We start from the raw sequence: 23067 nt of genomic DNA, 5'->3' as shown, positions 1-23067 counted from the left end.
GTGTGAGGCTGCACTGATTATGGAGAGTGGGAGGCTGCACTAATTATGGAGTGTGGGAGGCTGCACTGATCAGGGAGTGTGGGAGGCTGCACTGATCAGGGAGAGTGGGAGGCTGCACTGATCAGGGAGTGTGGGAGGCTGCACTGATCAGGGGGTGTGGGAGGCTGCACTGATCAGGGGGTGTGGGAGGCTGCACTGATCAGGGAGTGTGGGAGGCTGCACTGATCAGGGGGTGTGGGAGGCTGCACTGATCAGGGAGTGTGGGAGGCTGCACTGATCAGGGGGTGTGGGAGGCTGCACTGATCAGGGAGTGTGGGAGGCTGCACTGATCAGGGAGTGTGGGAGGCTGCACTGATCAGGGAGTGTGGGAGGCTGCACTGATCAGGGGGTGTGGGAGGCTGCACTGATCAGGGAGTGTGGGAGGCTGCACTGATCAAGGAGTGTGGGAGGCTGCACTGATCAGGGAGTGTGGGAGGCTGCACTGATCAGGGGGTGTGGGAGGCTGCACTGATCAGGGGGTGTGGGAGGCTGCACTGATCAGGGAGTGTGGGAGGCTGCACTGATCAGGGAGTGTGGGAGGCTGAACTGATCAGGGAGTGTGGGAGGCTGCACTGATCAGGGGGTGTGGGAGGCTGCACTGATCAGGGGGTGTGGGAGGCTGCACTGATTATGGAGTGTGGGAGGCTGCACTGATCAGGGAGTGTGGGAGGCTGCACTGATTATGGAGTGTGGGAGGCTGCACTGATCAGGGAGTGTGGGAGGCTGCACTGATCAGAGAGTGTGGGAGGCTGCACTGATCAGGGAGTGTGGGAGGCTGCACTGATCAGGGGGTGTGGGAGGCTGCACTGATCAGGGGGTGTGGGAGGCTGCACTGATCAGGGGGTGTGGGAGGCTGCACTGATCAGGGGGTGTGGGAGGCTGCACTGATCAGGGAGTGTGGGAGGCTGCACTGATCAGGGAGTGTGGGAGGCTGCACTGATCAGGGAGAGTGGGAGGCTGCACTGATCAGGGAGAGTGGGAGGCTGCACTAATCAGGGAGTGTGGGAGGCTGCACTGATCAGGGAGTGTGGGAGGCTGCACTGATTATGGAGTGTGGGAGGCTGCACTAATCAGGGAGTGAGGGAGGCTGCACTGATCAGGGAGTGTGGGAGGCTGCACTGATCAGGGGGTGTGGGAGGCTGCACTGATCAGGGGGTGTGGGAGGCTGCACTAATCAGGGAGTGTGGGAGGCTGCACTGATCAGGGGGTGTGGGAGGCTGCACTGATCAGGGAGTGTGGGAGGCTGCACTGATCAGGGAGTGTGGAGGCTGCACTGATCAGGGAGTGTGGGAGGCTGCACTGATCAGGGAGTGTGGGAGGCTGCACTGATCAGGGGGTGTGGGAGGCTGCACTAATTATGGAGTGTGGGAGGCTGCACTGATCAGGGAGTGTGGGAGGCTGCACTAATTATGGAGTGTGGGAGGCTGCACTGATCAGGGAGTGTGGGAGGCTGCACTGATCAGGGAGTGTGGGAGGCTGCACTAATCAGGGGGTGTGGGAGGCTGCACTGATCAGGGAGTGTGGGAGGCTGCACTGATCAGGGAGAGTGGGAGGCTGCACTGATTATGGAGTGTGGGAGGCTGCACTGATTATGGAGAGTGGGAGGCTGCACTGATCAGGGAGTGTGGGAGGCTGCACTGATTATGGAGTGTGGGAGGCTGCACTAATCAGGGGGTGTGGGAGGCTGCACTGATCAGGGAGTGTGGGAGGCTGCACTGATCAGGGAGTGTGGGAGGCTGCACTGATTATGGAGTGTGGGAGGCTGCACTGATCAGGGGGTGTGGGAGGCTGCACTGATCAGGGAGTGTGGGAGGCTGCACTGATCAGGGAGTGAGGGAGGCTGCACTGATCAGGGGGTGTGGGAGGCTGCACTGATCAGGGAGTGTGGGAGGCTGCACTGATCAGGGAGAGTGGGAGGCTGCACTGATTATGGAGTGTGGGAGGCTGCACTGATTATGGAGAGTGGGAGGCTGCACTGATCAGGGAGTGTGGGAGGCTGCACTGATCAGGGGGTGTGGGAGGCTGCACTGATCAGGGAGTGTGGGAGGCTGCACTAATCAGGGGGTGTGGGAGGCTGCACTGATCAGGGAGTGTGGGAGGCTGCACTGATCAGGGAGAGTGGGAGGCTGCACTGATTATGGAGTGTGGGAGGCTGCACTGATTATGGAGAGTGGGAGGCTGCACTGATCAGGGAGTGTGGGAGGCTGCACTGATTATGGAGTGTGGGAGGCTGCACTAATCAGGGGGTGTGGGAGGCTGCACTGATCAGGGAGTGTGGGAGGCTGCACTGATCAGGGAGTGTGGGAGGCTGCACTGATTATGGAGTGTGGGAGGCTGCACTGATCAGGGGGTGTGGGAGGCTGCACTGATCAGGGAGTGTGGGAGGCTGCACTGATCAGGGAGTGAGGGAGGCTGCACTGATCAGGGGGTGTGGGAGGCTGCACTGATCAGGGAGTGTGGGAGGCTGCACTGATCAGGGAGAGTGGGAGGCTGCACTGATTATGGAGTGTGGGAGGCTGCACTGATTATGGAGAGTGGGAGGCTGCACTGATCAGGGAGTGTGGGAGGCTGCACTGATTATGGAGTGTGGGAGGCTGCACTGATTATGGAGAGTGGGAGGCTGCACTGATCAGGGAGTGTGGGAGGCTGCACTGATCAGAGAGTGTGGGAGGCTGCACTGATCAGGGAGTGTGGGAGGCTGCACTGATCAGGGAGTGTGGGAGGCTGCACTGATCAGGGTGTGTGGGAGGCTGCACTGATCAGGGTGTGTGGGAGGCTGCACTGATCAGGGAGTGTGGGAGGCTGCACTGATTATGGAGTGTGGGAGGCTGCACTGATCAGAGAGTGTGGGAGGCTGCACTGATTATGGAGTGTGGGAGGCTGCACTGATCAGAGAGTGTGGGAGGCTGCACTGATTATGGAGTGTGGGAGGCTGCACTGATCAGGGAGTGTGGGAGGCTGCACTGATCAGAGAGTGTGGGAGGCTGCACTGATTATGGAGTGTGGGAGGCTGCACTGATCAGGGAGTGTGGGAGGCTGCACTGATCAGGGAGTGTGGGAGGCTGCACTGATCAGGGTGTGTGGGAGGCTGCACTGATCAGGGAGTGTGGGAGGCTGCACTGATCAGGGTGTGTGGGAGGCTGCACTGATCAGGGAGTGTGGGAGGCTGCACTGATCAGGGGGTGTGGGAGGCTGCACTGATTATGGAGTGTGGGAAGCTGCACTGATCAGGGGGTGTGGGAGGCTGCACTGATCAGGGAGTGTGGGAGGCTGCACTAATTATGGAGTGTGGGAGGCTGCACTGATCAGGGAGTGTGGGAGGCTGCACTGATCAGGGAGTGTGGGAGGCTGCACTGATCAGGGAGTGTGGGAGGCTGCACTGATCAGGGGGTGTGGGAGGCTGCACTGATCAGGGAGTGTGGGAGGCTGCACTAATCAGGGGGTGTGGGAGGCTGCACTGATCAGGGAGTGTGGGAGGCTGCACTGATCAGGGAGAGTGGGAGGCTGCACTGATTATGGAGTGTGGGAGGCTGCACTGATTATGGAGAGTGGGAGGCTGCACTGATCAGGGAGTGTGGGAGGCTGCACTGATTATGGAGTGTGGGAGGCTGCACTGATTATGGAGAGTGGGAGGCTGCACTGATCAGGGAGTGTGGGAGGCTGCACTGATCAGAGAGTGTGGGAGGCTGCACTGATCAGGGAGTGTGGGAGGCTGCACTGATCAGGGAGTGTGGGAGGCTGCACTGATCAGGGGGTGTGGGAGGCTGCACTGATCAGGGGGTGTGGGAGGCTGCACTGATCAGGGGGTGTGGGAGGCTGCACTGATCAGGGGGTGTGGGAGGCTGCACTGATCAGGGAGTGTGGGAGGCTGCACTAATTATGGAGTGTGGGAGGCTGCACTGATCAGGGAGTGAGGGAGGCTGCACTGATCAGGGAGTGTGGGAGGCTGCACTGATCAGGGAGTGAGGGAGGCTGCACTGATCAGGGAGTGTGGGAGGCTGCACTGATCAGGGAGTGTGGGAGGCTGCACTGATCAGGGAGTGTGGGAGGCTGCACTGATCAGGGAGTGTGGGAGGCTGCACTGATCAGGGAGTGTGGGAGGCTGCACTGATTATGGAGAGTGGGAGGCTGCACTGATCAGGGAGTGTGGGAGGCTGCACTGATCAGGGGGTGTGGGAGGCTGCACTGATCAGGGAGTGAGGGAGGCTGCACTGATCAGGGAGTGTGGGAGGCTGCACTGATCAGGGAGTGAGGGAGGCTGCACTGATCAGGGAGTGTGGGAGGCTGCACTGATCAGGGAGTGAGGGAGGCTGCACTGATCAGGGAGTGTGGGAGGCTGCACTGATCAGGGGGTGTGGGAGGCGGCACTGATCAGGGAGTGAGGGAGGCTGCACTGATCAGGGAGTGTGGGAGGCTGCACTGATCAGGGAGTGTGGGAGGCTGCACTGATCAGGGAGTGAGGGAGGCTGCACTGATCAGGGAGTGTGGGAGGCTGCACTGATCAGGGAGTGTGGGAGGCTGCACTGATCAGGGAGTGTGGGAGGCTGCACTGATCAGGGAGTGTGGGAGGCTGCACTGATTATGGAGTGTGGGAGGCTGCACTGATTATGGAGAGTGGGAGGCTGCACTAATTATGGAGAGTGGGAGGCTGCACTGATCAGGGAGTGTGGGAGGCTGCACTGATCAGGGGATGTGGGAGGCTGCACTGATCAGGGAGTGTGGGAGGCTGCACTGATCAGGGAGTGTGGGAGGCTGCACTGATTATGGAGTGTGGGAGGCTGCACTGATCAGGGAGTGTGGGAGGCTGCACTGATCAGGGGGTGTGGGAGGCTGCACTGATTATGGAGTGTGGGAGGCTGCACTGATCAGGGAGTGTGGGAGGCTGCACTGATCAGGGAGTGAGGGAGGCTGCACTGATCGGGGAGTGTGGGAGGCTGCACTGATCAGGGAGTGTGGGAGGCTGCACTGATCAGGGAGTGTGGGAGGCGGCACTGATCAGGGAGTGTGGGAGGCTGCACTAATTATGGAGTGTGGGAGGCTGCACTGATCAGGGGGTGTGGGAGGCTGCACTAATTATGGAGTGTGGGAGGCTGCACTGATCAGGGAGTGTGGGAGGCTGCACTGATCAGGGAGTGAGGGAGGCTGCACTGATCAGGGAGTGTGGGAGGCTGCACTGATCAGGGAGTGTGGGAGGCTGCACTGATCAGGGGGTGTGGGAGGCTGCACTGATCAGGGAGTGTGGGAGGCTGAACTGATCAGGGGGTGTGGGAGGCTGCACTGATCAGGGAGAGTGGGAGGCTGCACTGATCAGGGGGTGTGGGAGGCTGCACTGATCAGGGAGTGTGGGAGGCTGCACTGATCAAGGAGTGTGGGAGGCTGCACTGATCAGGGGGTGTGGGAGGCTGCACTGATCAGGGAGTGTGGGAGGCTGCACTGATCAGGGAGAGTGGGAGGCTGCACTGATCAGGGAGTGTGGGAGGCTGCACTGATCAGGGAGTGTGGGAGGCTGCACTGATCAGGGAGTGTGGGAGGCGGCACTGATCAGGGGGTGTGGGAGGCTGCACTAATCAGGGAGTGTGGGAGGCTGCACTGATCAGGGAGTGTGGGAGGCTGCACTGATCAGGGAGTGTGGGAGGCTGCACTGATCAGGGAGTGTGGGAGGCTGCACTAATTATGGAGTGTGGGAGGCTGCACTGATTATGGAGTGTGGGAGGCTGCACTGATCAGGGAGTGTGGGAGGCTGCACTGATCAGGGAGTGAGGGAGGCTGCACTGATTATGGAGAGTGGGAGGCTGCACTGATCAGGGAGTGTGGGAGGCTGCAATAATCAGGGGGTGTGGGAGGCTGCACTGATCAGGGAGTGTGGGAGGCTGCACTGATCAGGGGGTGTGGGAGGCTGCACTGATTATGGAGTGTGGGAGGCTGCACTGATCAGGGAGTGTGGGAGGCTGCACTAATTATGGAGTGTGGGAGGCTGCACTGATTATGGAGTGTGGGAGGCTGCACTGATTATGGAGTGTGGGAGGCTGCACTGATCAGGGAGTGTGGGAGGCTGCACTGATCAGGGAGTGTGGGAGGCTGCACTGATTATGGAGTGTGGGAGGCTGCACTGATTATGGAGTGTGGGAGGCTGCACTGATCAGGGAGTGTGGGAGGCTGCACTAATTATGGAGTGTGGGAGGCTGCACTGATCAGGGAGAGTGGGAGGCTGCACTGATCAGGGAGTGTGGGAGGCTGCACTGATTATGGAGTGTGGGAGGCTGCACTGATCAGGGAGTGTGGGAGGCTGCACTAATTATGGAGTGTGGGAGGCTGCACTGATCAGGGAGTGTGGGAGGCTGCACTGATCAGGGAGTGTGGGAGGCTGCACTGATCAGGGAGTGTGGGAGGCTGCACTGATCAGGGAGTGTGGGAGGCTGCACTAATTATGGAGAGTGGGAGGCTGCACTGATCAGGGAGTGTGGGAGGCTGCACTGATCAGGGGGTGTGGGAGGCTGCACTGATCAGGGAGTGTGGGAGGCTGCACTGATCAGGGAGTGTGGGAGGCTGCACTGATCAGGGAGTGTGGGAAGCTGCACTGATCAGGGAGTGTGGGAGGCTGCACTGATTATGGAGTGTGGGAGGCTGCACTGATCAGGGAGTGTGGGAGGCTGCACTGATCAGGGGGTGTGGGAGGCTGCACTGATTATGGAGTGTGGGAGGCTGCACTGATCAGGGAGTGTGGGAGGCTGCACTGATTATGGAGTGTGGGAGGCTGCACTGATCAGGGAGTGTGGGAGGCTGCACTGATCAGGGAGAGTGGGAGGCTGCACTGATCAGGGGGTGTGGGAGGCTGCACTGATCAGGGAGTGTGGGAGGCTGCACTGATTATGGAGTGTGGGAGGCTGCACTGATTATGGAGTGTGGGAGGCTGCACTGATCAGGGAGAGTGGGAGGCTGCACTGATCAGGGAGTGTGGGAGGCTGCACTGATCAGGGGGTGTGGGAGGCTGCACTAATCAGGGGGTGTGGGAGGCTGCACTGATTATGGAGTGTGGGAGGCTGCACTGATTATGGAGTGTGGGAGGCTGCACTGATCAGGGAGAGTGGGAGGCTGCACTGATCAGGGAGTGTGGGAGGCTGCACTGATCAGGGGGTGTGGGAGGCTGCACTGATCAGGGAGAGTGGGAGGCTGCACTGATCAGGGAGTGTGGGAGGCTGCACTGATTATGGAGTGTGGGAGGCTGCACTGATTATGGAGTGTGGGAGGCTGCACTGATTATGGAGTGTGGAGGCTGCACTGATTATGGAGTGTGGGAGGCTGCACTGATCAGGGGGTGTGGGAGGCTGCACTGATCAGGGGGTGTGGGAGGCTGCACTGATCAGGGAGTGAGGGAGGCTGCACTGATCAGGGAGTGTGGGAGGCTGCACTGATCAGGGAGTGTGGGAGGCTGCACTGATTATGGAGTGTGGGAGGCTGCACTGATCAGGGAGAGTGGGAGGCTGCACTGATCAGGGAGTGTGGGAGGCTGCACTGATCAGGGAGTGTGGGAGGCTGCACTGATCAGGGAGTGTGGGAGGCTGCACTGATTATGGAGTGTGGGAGGCTGCACTGATCAGGGAGTGTGGGAGGCTGCACTGATCAGGGAGTGTGGGAGGCTGCACTAATCAGGGAGTGTGGGAGGCTGCACTGATCAGGGAGTGTGGGAGGCTGCACTGATTATGGAGTGTGGGAGGCTGCACTGATCAGGGAGTGTGGGAGGCTGCACTGATCAGGGAGTGTGGGAGGCTGCACTAATCAGGGAGTGTGGGAGGCTGCACTGATCAGGGGGTGTGGGAGGCTGCACTGATCAGGGAGTGTGGGAGGCTGCACTGATCAGGGAGAGTGGGAGGCTGCACTGATTATGGAGTGTGGGAGGCTGCACTGATCAGGGAGTGTGGGAGGCTGCACTGATCAGGGAGTGTGGGAGGCTGCACTGATCAGGGAGTGTGGGAGGCTGCACTGATCAGGGAGTGTGGGAGGCTGCACTGATTATGGAGTGTGGGAGGCTGCACTGATCAGGGAGAGTGGGAGGCTGCACTGATCAGGGAGTGTGGGAGGCTGCACTGATCAGGGAGTGTGGGAGGCTGCACTGATCAGGGAGTGTGGGAGGCTGCACTGATCAGGGAGTGTGGGAGGCTGCACTGATTATGGAGTGTGGGAGGCTGCACTGATTATGGAGTGTGGGAGGCTGCACTGATTATGGAGTGTGGGAGGCTGCACTGATCAGGGAGTGTGGGAGGCTGCACTGATCAGGGAGTGTGGGAGGCTGCACTGATCAGGGAGTGTGGGAGGCTGCACTGATCAGGGAGTGTGGGAGGCTGCACTGATCAGGGAGTGTGGGAGGCTGCACTGATCAGGGAGAGTGGGAGGCTGCACTAATTATGGAGTGTGGGAGGCTGCACTGATCAGGGAGAGTGGGAGGCTGCACTGATCAGGGAGTGTGGGAGGCTGCACTGATCAGGGAGTGTGGGAGGCTGCACTGATCAGGGAGTGTGGGAGGCTGCACTAATTATGGAGAGTGGGAGGCTGCACTGATCAGGGAGTGTGGGAGGCTGAACTGATCAGGGAGTGTGGGAGGCTGCACTGATCAGGGAGTGTGGGAGGCGGCACTGATCAGGGGGTGTGGGAGGCTGCACTGATCAGGGGGTGTGGGAGGCTGCACTAATCAGGGAGTGTGGGAGGCTGCACTGATCAGGGAGTGTGGGAGGCTGCACTGATTATGGAGTGTGGGAGGCTGCACTGATTATGGAGTGTGGGAGGCTGCACTGATCAGGGAGTGTGGGAGGCTGCACTGATCAGGGAGTGTGGGAGGCTGCACTGATCAGGGAGTGTGGGAGGCTGCACTGATTATGGAGTGTGGGAGGCTGCACTGATCAGGGAGTGTGGGAGGCTGCACTGATCAGGGGGTGTGGGAGGCTGCACTGATCAGGGAGTGTGGGAGGCTGCACTGATCAGGGAGTGTGGGAGGCTGCACTGATCAGGGAGTGTGGGAGGCTGCACTGATCAGGGAGTGTGGGAGGCTGCACTGATCAGGGAGTGTGGGAGGCTGCACTGATCAGGGAGTGTGGGAGGCTGCACTGATCAGGGGGTGTGGGAGGCTGCACTGATCAGGGGGTGTGGGAGGCTGCACTGATCAGGGAGTGTGGGAGGCTGCACTGATCAGGGAGTGTGGGAGGCTGCACTGATCAGGGAGTGTGGGAGGCTGCACTGATCAGGGGGTGTGGGAGGCTGCACTGATCAGGGGGTGTGGGAGGCTGCACTGATCAGGGAGTGTGGGAGGCTGCACTGATTATGGAGAGTGGGAGGCTGCACTGATCAGGGAGTGTGGGAGGCTGCACTAATCAGGGAGTGTGGGAGGCTGCACTGATCAGGGAGTGTGGGAGGCTGCACTGATCAGGGAGAGTGGGAGGCTGCACTGATCAGGGAGAGTGGGAGGCTGCACTGATCAGGGAGTGTGGGAGGCTGCACTGATCAGGGAGTGTGGGAGGCTGCACTGATCAGGGAGTGAGGGAGGCTGCACTGATTATGAAGAGTGGGAGGCTGCACTGATCAGGGAGTGTGGGAGGCGGCACTGATCAGGGGGTGTGGGAGGCTGCACTAATCAGGGAGTGTGGGAGGCTGCACTGATCAGGGAGTGTGGGAGGCTGCACTGATCAGGGAGTGAGGGAGGCTGCACTAATCAGGGAGTGTGGGAGGCTGCACTGATTATGGAGTGTGGGAGGCTGCACTGATTATGGAGTGTGGGAGGCTGCACTGATCAGGGAGTGTGGGAGGCTGCACTGATCAGGGAGTGTGGGAGGCTGCACTGATCAGGGAGTGTGGGAGGCTGCACTGATTATGGAGTGTGGGAGGCTGCACTGATTATGGAGTGTGGGAGGCTGCACTGATCAGGGAGTGTGGGAGGCTGCACTAATCAGGGAGTGTGGGAGGCTGCACTGATCAGGGAGTGTGGGAGGCTGCACTGATTATGGAGTGTGGGAGGCTGCACTGATTATGGAGTGTGGGAGGCTGCACTGATCAGGGAGTGTGGGAGGCTGCACTGATCAGGGAGTGTGGGAGGCTGCACTGATCAGGGAGAGTGGGAGGCTGCACTGATCAGGGAGTGTGGGAGGCTGCACTGATCAGGGAGTGTGGGAGGCTGCACTGATCAGGGAGTGTGGGAGGCTGCACTGATCAGGGAGTGTGGGAGGCTGCACTGATCAGGGAGTGTGGGAGGCTGCACTGATCAGGGGGTGTGGGAGGCTGCACTGATCAGGGAGTGTGGGAGGCTGCACTGATTATGGAGAGTGGGAGGCTGCACTGATCAGGGAGTGTGGGAGGCTGCACTGATCAGGGGGTGAGGGAGGCTGCACTGATCAGGGAGTGTGGGAGGCTGCACTGATCAGGGAGTGTGGGAGGCTGCACTGATTATGGAGTGTGGGAGGCTGCACTGATCAGGGGGTGTGTGAGGCTGCACTGATTATGGAGTGTGGGAGGCTGCACTGATCAGGGAGTGTGGGAGGCTGCACTGATCAGGGAGTGTGGGAGGCTGCACTGATTATGGAGAGTGGGAGGCTGCACTGATTATGGAGTGTGGGAGGCTGCACTGATCAGGGAGTGTGGGAGGCTGCACTGATTATGGAGTGTGGGAGGCTGCACTGATCAGGGAGTGTGGGAGGCTGCACTGATCAGGGAGTGTGGGAGGCTGCACTGATCAGGGAGTGTGGGAGGCTGCACTGATTATGGAGTGTGGGAGGCTGCACTGATCAGGGGGTGTGGGAGGCTGCACTGATCAGGGAGTGTGGGAGGCTGCACTGATTATGGAGTGTGGGAGGCTGCACTGATCAGGGAGTGTGGGAGGCTGCACTGATCAGGGGGTGTGGGAGGCTGCACTGATCAGGGGATGTGGGAGGCTGCACTGATCAGGGAGTGTGGGAGGCTGCACTGATCAGGGAGTGTGGGAGGCTGCACTGATTATGGAGTGTGGGAGGCTGCACTGATCAAAGTTATGAAATTGTTTGTCTCGGTGGCCAATCACAGGGAGGCCCACTGGTGCATGCTGGGAGAGGGAATATATATTTAGCAGTGGCCTTAGGAAGTCAGTCTTGCCCGGGGGAGGGACGTAGATCGCTGACTGATCCTCCTAGGCCGGCTGCCTGGGTAGAGAGACCTTTTGTCTGGATAGAGGCCGAGGTTTAGGACTTGTGAGGGGTCACAGCACCATGGAAGAACTTCAGTGTTGAGTCCGATCCGGGTGTCTGAGAACCCGGACAGACGCCGTGTCCCTGACTGCACTGTGGTGGTCTCTCCACAAGGAGTACTTAGTATCTGATTTCACAGAATGCTGAGTTGGCCTCAAGGTTCTCTGTGAAGTCTGTAAGTACATTGGGCCAAATCCTCAAAAGGGATACGCATTGAAATGCCGCCTAGCGTATGCAAATGAGGACTTACGGAGATCCGCAAAGCTTTTCAGCTTTGTGTTTTCTGCGTAAGTTTACGTTTGCATACGTAAAATTAGTTCTGCTTTTACAAAGTGTAAACTAGTAACACCTTGTAAAAACAGACCTTTTTTTCGATCGCCGCAATTTTTTTTAAATTTCGATTTTTTTTTTTCGGCGCGTAACTTTTTTTTTTACCCGACGCAACTTTATTGTCCCGTCGCAATCCACAAAGCCCGGCGTAACGGAATTTCGCGCGCTGCCCGTCGGGAAAATGACATCACGAGCATGCGCAGTACGGCCTCATTTAAATTGTCATCGCCCCCTGGATAACAGGACCGCCTTGCGCCGGGAGAATTTAGGTTACACTGCGTGAAATTTCTAGGTAAGTGCTTTGTGGATCGGGCACTTAGGTAGAGATTTCCCGCCAGTGTAACTTAAATAGGAAAAATGAAGTTAGGTTAGGTTTTTGAGGATTTGGCCCATTTTGCCTCTCTACTGGTGACAGCCAAGTCCATGGGTGTCCTATGCCCCACCCCCTCCTGCGGGAGTGTTGGGTGAAAGCCAATGAACTCCTTATTTGCTCTAAAAAAACTGATCGTCTGTTCACATTGCTTCACTCCTGCCGAGGACCAGACCTTGGGGGTGAAATGCTGGTCTGGAGGTTCCTCATGTGTCTTTGGGGGTCATGGGGTTGCCACATACACTGCTCCATTGAAGTCCATGGGCCAGATTCACAAAGAGATACTCCGGTGTATTATCTCCTGATATCTCCTGATCCCCCATCGTATCTCTGACTTACACTGGTCCTATCTATGCGCCTGGTTCATAGAATCACATACGCATAGATAGGGCTAAGATCCGACAGTGTTACACCGTCGAAACTTATTTTCAAATTTAAAAATGGCGCCGGGGGCGTTCCCGCTGATTTATGATAAATAATATGTAAATCAGCGAGATACGCAAATTCACGAACGTACGCGGACCCGTCGCAGTGTTCTTACGTAGTTTCCGTAGCGGTTTTCCGTCGTATACTTACCCCTTCTTTTATCAGGCGCAGCCAATGTTAAGTATAGCCGGCGTTCCCGCGTCGAATTTGAATTTTCCTACGTCGTTTGCGTACGCCGATTTACGAACACGCGCGTCGCAAGTCCCGCTCACGTCGCAACCACTGACGTCCTAGCGACGTCAGTGGGAGCAATGCACGCCGGGAAATTTCGCGGACGGCGCCTGCGCATTTAAATCGGCGCGGGAACGCGCCTGATTTAAATATGACACTCCCCTAGCCGCGGAATTTGAATTCCGCCGGGGGATTTAGGATCCGCCGTCGCAAGTTTGGAGGTAAGTGGTTTGTGAATTAGCCACTTGCCTCCTAAACTTGCGGGAGCGGATCGTAATTCACGTAGATCGAGCGGATCTATAGATCCGCTGCACTACGTGAATCTGGCCCATAGAGAATATATTTCCTACCAATGACAAGGCCCCGTGTATGCAAGCACCGCCCCCTCCTGATCATCATAGGACAGACAACGCTCACTTCTTTACATAGGCATCAAATGTGTCTCTCGGCTTCTACTAAACAAAATCAGGCAAAGATCTGAGATAAAGTTTGCTAAAAACGTTGTAACAACCAATTCGAGAAAAGAAAAAAGCAATAAAAAGCTACATGGAGGTGGAAGGTCCTCTTCGCCTGGAAGGAAGAGCACCGGTCACACTCACCTATATTCTTCATGAGTGTGTCCAGGACGGTCACTGCGGCGGTGTAGATACCGGCGTGCTTGGAGTTCAGGTTGTCTGTGATGACGGTCACCATAGGGACCAACACGTGGTGCAGACTGTCCTTCAGGATCGGGATCATGGCCGCCGCAGACTCCAGAGCGTGCTGATTCACCTTCTTGTTGGCGTCCTGCATCCGCGGGTTGAAGGCATCAAAGATCTGCGAATATAAAAAATAAAATAAAATGACGGTTGTTGGAGAGGATCCTGTATAGTAAGAAGCGGTTTCATGAAGCTATGAGATTTTGGCCTCTGCCCGTCACCAAGGTGCATGGGGGGGGTCTGTACTCATGGGGAGGGGTTATCCTGAGGGGCTGTCTGCACTTATTGGGGGGGGTGGTTTATCCTGAAGGGGGTCTGCACTTATTAGGGGGGTGGTTTATCCTGAGGGGCTGTCTGCACTTATTAGGGGGGTGGTTTATCCTGAGGGGCTGTCTGCACTTATTGGGGGGGGTGGTTTATCCTGGGGGGTCTGCACTGATGGAGGAGGGTTTATCCTGAAGGGGGTCTGCACTTATTAGGGGGGGGTTATCCTGAGGGGCTGTCTGCACTTATTGGGGGGGGGTTTATCCTGAGGGGCTGTCTGCACTTATTGGGGGGGTGGTTTATCCTGAGGGGCTGTCTGCACTTATTGGGGGGGTGGTTTATCCTGGGGGGTCTGCACTGATGGAGGAGGGTTTATCCTGAAGGGGGTCTGCACTGATGGGGGAGGGGGTCTGCACTTATTAGGGGGGGTGGTTTATCCTGAGGGGCTGTCTGCACTTATTGGGGGGGTGATTTCTCCTGAAGGGGGTCTGCACTTATTGGGGGGTGGTCTATCCTGAGGGGCTGTCTTCACTTATTGGGGGGTGGTTTATCTGGGGGAGTCTGCACTAATGGGGGAGGGGGTCTGCTCTTATTGGTGGGGTGGTTTATCCTGGGGGGCTGTCTGAACTTATTGGGGGGGGGGGTGATTTATCCTGAAGGGGGTCTGCACTTATTGGGGGGGTGGTTTATCCTGGGGGGGGCTGCACTGATGGAGGGGGTGATTTGTCCTGAGGGGTGTACTGTAGGAGGGGGGTCTATACTGGGGGAGGGGGGTCTTTACTGAGGGGCAACAATAGCTGGTAGGTGGGGGGGGGGGGGTTAGGGGTGACACCATGTTTTACCACACCGGGTGACACCAACCCTATTGACGCCACTGGCCCCAGAGACTCTCCTGCCCACAAAAGTGCTGGCTAGGGTCGCCATATTTTCTTCAATTCAAACCCGAACACTTTAGCGGTGCACGGCAATTTTTGTTTATAGTATAAAATTATACATATATTTTTCTATTAAATAACATTTCTGATCATATGAAGTTAATAACAAGAGTCCCCCTTTACATCAAAGTCCACAGAGTTCCCCTTTTACATCTGAATTCGCAGAGTTCCCTTTCACTGTAAGGGGGGACTCTGCAGACTCTGATTTAAGGGGGAACACTGAGAACTCTGATGTATGGAGAGGACTCTGATGTAAGGGAGAACTCTGGGGACTCTAACATAAGGGATCCTCTGGGAACTCTGATTTAAGGGGGAACACTGAGAACATCGATGTATGGAGAGGACTCTGATGTAAGGGGGAAACACTGTGGCCTCTGGTGTAAAGGGGAACTCTGATGTAAGGGGTGCTCTGAGAACCCTGATTTACCATAGTGTACTCTCTCAGAGGCAGGAGAGAGAAGGTGGGGAGACTTCAGTCACAGACAGGGATGGATGGTGAGCTCACTCACCCCCTGGCAGTCGGCACCTCTCGTCCAGATGTATCTGAGGCCGCTGGACTTCAAATTTCCAGCCCCACTTTCCTTTTCTGAGGCATAGCGCCGGGGATTGGAGTGTGGGCACCCACAGAGGGGACAGGGTGGGGGGAAGACACAGAGGGGACAGGGTGGGGGGAAGAGGTGCAAATCGAGCGTTCGCTCCTCTGCCATCTGTGTGTGTGTATGGGGGGGTTTGTTAGTGCTTTGGGCAGAGTGTCAGAGTGTAACAGACACTCTCAGCTTATACAACTGCAGCCAGCAACCCTGCTGGGAAGCCATAGTTCAGGCTAAATAATGTGTCCGGGTTTCAGGCAGTCTAAAACACGGACACATGATTCCAAACTCGAACTGTCCGGGTGAATCCTGGACAGGTGGCAACCCTAGTGCTGGCATTTGACAAGGGGCGGGGTTTGGCATTCATGAGGGGAGGGCTTAAAGTTTTAATCCAAATCTATTCTTTCTTTATTTGGATAGATTGGGGGAAGGTCGGATTTCATTGCGGAGATTCTTGAATGAAGTGGTTTGGAGAAGCTACAACATTACAGAAGAAGTGACGTTGAATGTGATTGGCTACGAGAGACCTCATTGGTGATTGGGCCGCAACAGATTCTTCCGCAAAGTGAAAATGAATGAAAGTCACAGGAAACAATGTTTCTTTTTTTAATAAAATAAACGCCTATTGAGGTGAAGGTTACACAGCCGAGTTTTCCAGCACATTTTATTGTGGTGAAAATGCCCCCCTCCCCCCCTCGGATTCCCTCCCCCCCCCTCGGAATCCCCCCCCCCCCTCGGATCCCCCCCCCTCGGATTCCCCCCCCCCTCGGATCCCCCCCCCCTCGGATTCCCCCCCCCCTCGGATCCCCCCCCCCTCGGATTCCCCCCCCCCTCGGATCCCCCCTCCCTCGGATTATACTCGAGTCAGGTTTCCTCTCCCGCCGTGTCATTATTGATGAGGAGGGAAGGAAAGCCATATTACGCTGTACATTGTCCCCTCTGATTCACAGCGGCGCTGTGTGTATAGAAAATCAGCGCCGTCCATGTCGACCCGCCTCCTCCTCGTCCTTCCGTCCGTGACGAGGAGAAGGCGGAGCTTTGTTACAGTGGACGGCGTGGACGGCGTTGATTTCCTATACACACAGCCCTGCTGTGAATCAGAGGGGACAATGTACTGAGTAATATGGCTTTCCTTCCCTCCTCATCAATAATGACACAGCGGATAAGGTACATGGGCACAGTGAGGCTGCTTACGGGCACAGCGAGGCTGAAAATGGGCACAGTGAGGCTGCATATGGGCACAGTGAGGCTGCATATGGGCACAGTGAGGCTGCTTATGGGCACAGTGAGTCTGAAAATGGGCACAGTGAGGCTGCAAATGGGCACAGTGAGGCTGCATATGGGCACAGTGAGGCTGAAAATGGGCACAGTAAGGCTGAAAATGGGCACAGTAAGGCTGCATATGGGCACAGTGAGGCTGCTTATGGGCACAGTGAGGCTGAATATGGGCACAGTGAGGCTGCAGATGGGTATTGTTGACCCTTTTTTCCCACTTACAGTAGCTGCTGCATTCTCACCCTAGGCTTATATTCGAGTCAGTAAGTTTTCCCATTTTTTTGTGGTAAAATTAGGTGCCTCGGCTTATACTCGAGTATATACAGTAAGGCCGGGATTCAGGTACATCGGCGCATCTTTGTGCCGGCGTAGCGCATTTCATATGCGCTACGCCAACGTAACTTTGAGAGGCAAGCTGAGTATTCACAAAGCACTCGCTCCCATATTTACACCAGCGTAACGTAAATTGGTCGGCGTAACCCCGCCTAATTCAAAGTAGGAAGGTAGGGGGCGTGCTACATGTAAATTAACCGTGACCCCATGCAAATGAAGGGCCTAACGAACGGCGCATGCGCACGCATGCTCAGAATCACGTTGCATATACTCCCTAAGATACGCCGGCTCAATGCGTACGACGTGAACGTAACCTGCGCCCAGCCCCATTCACGGACGACTTACGTAAACTACATAAAATACGACGGCTGTTCCGACGTTTCCGACGTCCATACCTTAGCATGACTTACACCTGCTTTATGAAGGGTAAAGTTACGCCGGGCGTACGCCTTGCGTAAACAGCGTATACTCATGCGACGGGCGCAAGTACGTTCATGAATAGGCGTATCTCGCTCATTTACATATTCGACGTGTAAATCAATGGAAGCGCCCCTTGCGGCCAGCGTAAATATGCGCCCAAGATACGACGGCGTAGGAGACTTAAGTCGGTCGTATGGAGCCAAAATTCAGGCGTATCTTGTTTCCTGAATAAGGCGCATAAATACGACGGCGCATCCGTGGACTTACTCGGCGTATCAGAAGATACGTCGGCGTAAGTCGTACGTGAATCTGGGCCTAAGTGTATACAGGATAACACATGTAGCTAGATTCAGGTAGGCAGGCTTATCCTTGCGGCGGCGTAGTGTATCGTGTTTACACTACGCCGCCGTAAGTTAGCGAGGCAAGTACATGATTCACAAAGTACTTGCCTGCTAAGTTATGGCGGCGTATTGTAAATGCAGCGGGCGTAAGCGCGCCTAATTCAAAATAGGCCGAGGGGGCGTGTTTTATGTTAATTTGGGTTGACCTGATGTGATTGACGTTTTTTTGGAACGGCGCATGCGCCGTCCGTGTACATATCCCAGTGTGCATTGCGGCTAAGTACGCCGCACGGCCCTATTGGTTTTGACGTGGACGTAAATGACGTAAATCCCTATTCACGGACGACTTACGCAAACGACGTAAAATTTTCAAATTTCGACGCGGGAACGACGGCCATACTTAACATTACTATTCCAGCTATTTTATGGAATAACTTTAGGCCTGATAATGTGTTACGTAAACGGCGTATCTGTACTGCGTCTGCCGGGTGTACGTTCGTGAATAGGCGTATCTAGTGATTTACATATTCTACGCCGACCGCAATGGAAGCGCCACCTAGCGGCCAGCCTAAAAATGACACTTTAGGATACGACGGTGTAAGACACTTACGCCGCTCGTATCTGAACCTAATTTAGGCGTATCTGGTTACCAGAAAACGCTTAAATTAGCGCCAACGCAAATTCAGACTTAGGCAGGCTCTACTGATACGCCAGCCTAAGTCTTTCTGAATCTAGCTAATGATCTACAATGTATAACAAGATGGCAATAATGGGCCAAATCCACAAAAGAGATACGCAGGCGGAACTGCTGTTCCGCCTGCGTATCTCTGTGCCTAACTTTGGGAGCGATCCTCAAAAGGATTTTTCCCAAGTTAGGCAGAAGATCCGACATCCGTAATTTAGTTACGCTGTTGAATCTTCGGATGCAGTACCGCATCCGCCGCTGGGGGCATTTTGAGTCGAAATCCCTCCTTGCGTATGCAAATTAGTACTTACGGAGATCCACAAAGCTTTAGGCATTGTGTGATTTGCGTAAGTTAAGAATTTGCTTGCGCAAAACTAAGGTTGGTTTTATATGGACTAACTTTAGTAGACCATGCAAAACCATACCTTTTTTTCGATCGCCGTGTTTTTTTTTAAAATTTGATTTTTTTTTTCCGTCGCAACTTTACGAACCCGTCGCTATCCACAAAGCCGACGTAAACTACGTATGCGCGATGCACGTCGGGAAAAATGACGTCACACGCATGCGCAGTCCGTCCGGCGCGGGAGCGCGCCCTAATTTAAATGGGAATCGCCCATTTTAATTAGGGATCGCTTAAGATGCAAGGAGATCAGCTACACTGGCGCAATTTTAGAGGTAAGTGCTCTGTGGATCGCTACCTAAAATACTAAAATTGCGCCAGTGTAACTTTTCTGCCTAAAACTAAGATCCGCAATTTCTTTGTGGATTTGGCCCAATGTTTCTAGCATAGAACTAAGCTGTAATCAGAGGCCCTGGTATCTCATTGGTCGATAGTATTTTCTGGCTCTCCACGTACCGGCGTGATGTTGGAGGCGACAAACTTGGCGTTGTTCTTGCAGTGCTCCAGGAGAAGCGTCACGCCGTCCATTTTGCTTTGATATTCCTTGGCGGAGAGAAGTTTGCTGAGCTCCTTCAGTTGCTCCGTCACTTCCGCTGCCCGGACCGGCGTCTTCCGAGGGACCGGGGATTCCTGCGCTTCTGGTTCCTGCGCTTCTGCAGGTCTGGTGATGCTACAGGAAAAAAATGTTTTATTAATTCCAGGATCTCCCAAACGGACCCTCAGGATTCGCAGGCTGGACAAGTTCTCATACGCCAGGGGTGGGGAAAGACCAGGGGCTTCAGCCCGTAGGAGGGGGGGTGGTCAGGGGGCGGGCTCGGGGAGGGTGATAGGCTCACTTGATTAACACGGATTTAAGTGCCCAGCGCGGCCGCAGTGTCATTCCCCCCTCTTCCAGGACTCGGCAGCGCCTACGATGGACGTCTCACGTCCAGCGGTCTCGGCATTGGAAGAGTGTGACGGACGTCATAGGAGCCGGATCCCGGAGGCGGAACTTTTTGTACGTCACTCGGTCGCGCTGGCGGGAAATCACTCCCTGTTGCCGCAGCTCGGGGCTCCAGCCCCCGTCAGCCCCCCCTTCCCGATGCCACTGGACATAGCGCTCCATGATGTTCTCTCCGGGGACAATGCAGCCTGCACGCCAAGGCCCTCATTATAAAGATGGAGGGGCATATTCTCAAATACTTTACGCCTGCGTATCAGCAGATACGCCTACGTAAGTCCGTTTCCTATGTTTAAGTGTATTCTCAAACTGAGATACACTTAAACATGCCTAAGATACGACGGCCTGCGCCGTTGTATCTTAGGCTGCCATATTTACGCTGACCGCTAGGTGGCGGTCAGCGTAAAATATGCAAATGACTAGTCACGCCGATTCTCTAACGTACGCTTGCCCGCCGTAGTGTTTTAACGTCGTTTCCGTAAGCGATACGCGGCGTAAAGATAAAGATGCCCCCTAGGTGGCGTACTCAATGTTAAGTATGGCCGTCGATCCCGCGTCGAAATTTGAAAATTTAACGTCGTTTGCGTAAGTCGTCCGTGAATGGCGCTGGACGCCATTTACGTTACAGTCAAAACAAATGACGTCCGTGAGACGTCATTTAGCGCAATGCACGTCGGGTAATTTACCCGACGGAGCATGCGCATTACGATCGGCGCGGGAGCGCGCCTAATTTAAATGATCCACGCCCCCTACCAGGATCATTTGAATTAGGAGGGCTTGCGCGGGTGGACTTTACGCGTCGCCGCCGCAAGTTTACAGGTAAGTGGTTTGGGAATCAGGCACTTGCCACTTAAACTTGCGGCGGCGTAACGTAAAGGACATACGTTCCGCCGCCTCAGATATTTAAGAATATGCCCCGGAGTAAGTTTTCAGTGCCCAGGGGAACCCGCTCCCTGCTATAATCATATATATATATATATACTTTACCTCTCCTCTGGTTGCTGGGCATCCTGGGCCCTCACCACAGCGCTATTCTTCTGAGGAGGACGCTGGCTTCTAGCGGACGGGATCTCTGAGATGCTGTCACGCAGCTCCTGGAATAATCATATCATGTATTATAAAGTTTGTGTAAAACAAGGATCTCCAAACTGCGGCCCGTGGGCCGGATGTGGCCCTTTGCTCGGCCCTTGGGCAATATTCCTCCCATTGATACCAGAGATGGGGAACTAATTCTCCCACCAAGCCTGTGGCATTGTTTACCCCCTCCGGGGCATTTTCTATTCCCATTGGCCACAGTCCGGCCCCCCCTTGAAGGGCAGTAATCTGGCCCCTTGTTTTTAGAAAGTTTGGAGACCCCCCCTGGTGTAAAACATGAAATACGAGGCATACGAGGCACGTCACACAGCTCACGCACTTTCTGCTTCACGGTGGCGATGAGGTCGCGGAGCTCGTGTGACGGGATCAAACGTTCCATCTGCACCTCGAACTTGGGATGAGCCATGACCAGACTGAACATCCGACGTCCGTAAAACCTGCAATACAGGGGGGCTATTATTACAATGCAACGTGTGGAATACACTCAGGACTGTAGGGGGGTGGGGGGGCGGTCACTTAAATTCTAACTCCGCCCCCCCCCCCCCTCAGTCTTGTACAGTTGTTCCGGCTCCTTTCCTGGACTGGAACGTCTTCCTCTGATGTCTCTGCACACTGTGGGCCATATTCTTAGAGATCTCCGGCGGCGTAACGTATGTCCTTTACGTTACTCCGCCGCAAGTTTAACTGGCAAGTGCCTGATTCCCAAACCACTTACCTGTAAACTTGCGGCGGCGTAGCGTAAAGTCCACCCGCGCAAGCACTCCTAATTCAAATGATCCTGGTAGGGGGCGTGGATCATTTAAATTAGGCGCGCTCCCGCGCCGATCGTAATGCGCATGCTCCGTCGGGTAAATTACCCGAAGTGCATTGCGCTAAATGACGTCTCACGGACGTCATTTGTTTTGACGGTAACGTAAATGGCGTCCAGCGCCATTCACGGACGACTTACACAAACGACGTTAAATTTTCAAATTTCGACGCGGGAACGACGGCCATACTTAACATTGACTACGCCACTTAGGGGGCATCTTTATCTTTATGCCGCGTATCGCTTACGGAAACGACGTAAAATCACTACGACAGGCAAGCGTATGTTAGAGAATCGGCGTGACTAGTCATTTGCATATTCTACGCTGACCGCAAAGGAAACGCCACCTAGCGGTCAGCGTAGATATTGCAGCCTAAGATACAACAGCGCAGGCCGTCGTATCTTAGGCATGTTTAAGTGTATCTCAGTTTGAGAATACACGTAAACATACGACGGCCTTAGAATCGGACTTACGTCGGCGTATCTCTGATACGCCGGCGTAAATTCTTAGAGAATATGGCCCTGTAAGCTTCTCACCATGTGCATTAGAAGCTGCAGAAAGTCAGATAGAGCCCCGCCTCCTTCCTGGCTGGAGAACATCCAGTGTCCCTGGCCCCGCCCACTTTGGATTGTAATTTTAGCTGGCGGGAGAGGAAAAACCGGGGGGAGGAACACGGGGGAATCGGATGTGGGGCAGCACAGGGAGGGGGATCAGTGCGGCGGGATGGGAGGACAAGTACAGAACGATGCACTGTGTCTGTGTCTCTCCCTCCAGCAGCTGAAAGCCAGTGGGAGGGAGAGGGGAGAAAACGGCTTTCCGCTGCTGGAGGGAGAGACACAGACAGTGCATTGTTCTGTCCTTTCATCCTGTCATGCCAGTCCTCATGCCTCTGTGTTCCTGGGCCCCCTACAGGAGGCCTGGTGGTACCCCCCCCCCCCTCCCTGTCGGTGGCCCTGATGGCATGTGGCAGAGGAAAAGGGCCCTCCCCCCCCAAGGCAGTAAAATAATCCCATAATGAGTCAAAGTCCATTGAGCAGCATGGCTGGGGGGGTGTCCTCTGTATGAGGGTACCTGGTGTCCTGCTGTCCATCCTGGACCAGTCTGACGAGGGTGCGGAGGAAGGAGTCTGTACTTTCTCTGGATCCACACAGAAGTTTCTCTGCCCCCAGGAGCTCCACCACCCTGAGCAGATGTTTGGCCGTACATTTCCTCACCGCGCTGTTCCGGTGACTGTGGAGGAGAACGGCACAAATTACAACCTCAGGAGACCACGATGGGCATCAATGTCTTCCTATACCTCTATGGAGCCCAAAGAGATGCCAACATTTAATAGCCAGTGTGCCCGGGCCCCTCATTTGGTAAGGGTTAAGGGACTTCCCCCAGAGGTCAAATGTCAGAAGGCGGGTTCCCAGAGGTCAAAGGTCATGAGGCGTGGCTGACCCACCCCCACCAAAGTGTGCTGCCTACCCCAACTAAGTCTGGGAATGAACAAGGCGGGGAAAGCGTTTGGCGTGCTTGGCGCAAATGCTTTTTATAAGGCTGCCGAGCGAAGTTTCTAATGGCGAGCGATCCTAACAAAATTATTTTTGCCTTTTTTCCGACAAACCGAGCGTGATCTGGGAAAGATGGGGGTTTTAGGGTGGGTAGAGTCACTAAATGGAGATGCACTTAGGGTTACAGTTCAT

The 23067-nt window shown here is 55.4% G+C and overlaps 1 protein-coding gene across 2 annotated transcripts in view; it reads right to left on the bottom strand.

The window, feature by feature from the left end:
- Nucleotides 1–23067, bottom strand: part of TOGARAM2 (TOG array regulator of axonemal microtubules 2) — a 109346-nt gene that overhangs the window by 6262 nt on the left and 80017 nt on the right. For both annotated transcript variants that reach the window (XM_040351861.1, XM_040351860.1), the window contains exons 14-18: nucleotides 22454–22612; nucleotides 20893–21010; nucleotides 20466–20572; nucleotides 18995–19208; nucleotides 13197–13413 (exon numbers count right to left, since the gene is read on the bottom strand). In XM_040351861.1, coding sequence (XP_040207795.1) covers nucleotides 13197–13413; nucleotides 18995–19208; nucleotides 20466–20572; nucleotides 20893–21010; nucleotides 22454–22612 — 815 coding nt within the window. The remainder of the gene's footprint in view (nucleotides 1–13196; nucleotides 13414–18994; nucleotides 19209–20465; nucleotides 20573–20892; nucleotides 21011–22453; nucleotides 22613–23067) is intronic.

Source organism: Rana temporaria, chromosome 4, assembly GCF_905171775.1.
Source record: "Rana temporaria chromosome 4, aRanTem1.1, whole genome shotgun sequence".
Taxonomy (NCBI): Eukaryota; Metazoa; Chordata; class Amphibia; order Anura; family Ranidae; genus Rana; species Rana temporaria.
The sequence above is the reverse complement of the archived record's forward strand: the minus strand, read 5'-3'. Positions and strand labels throughout refer to the sequence as shown.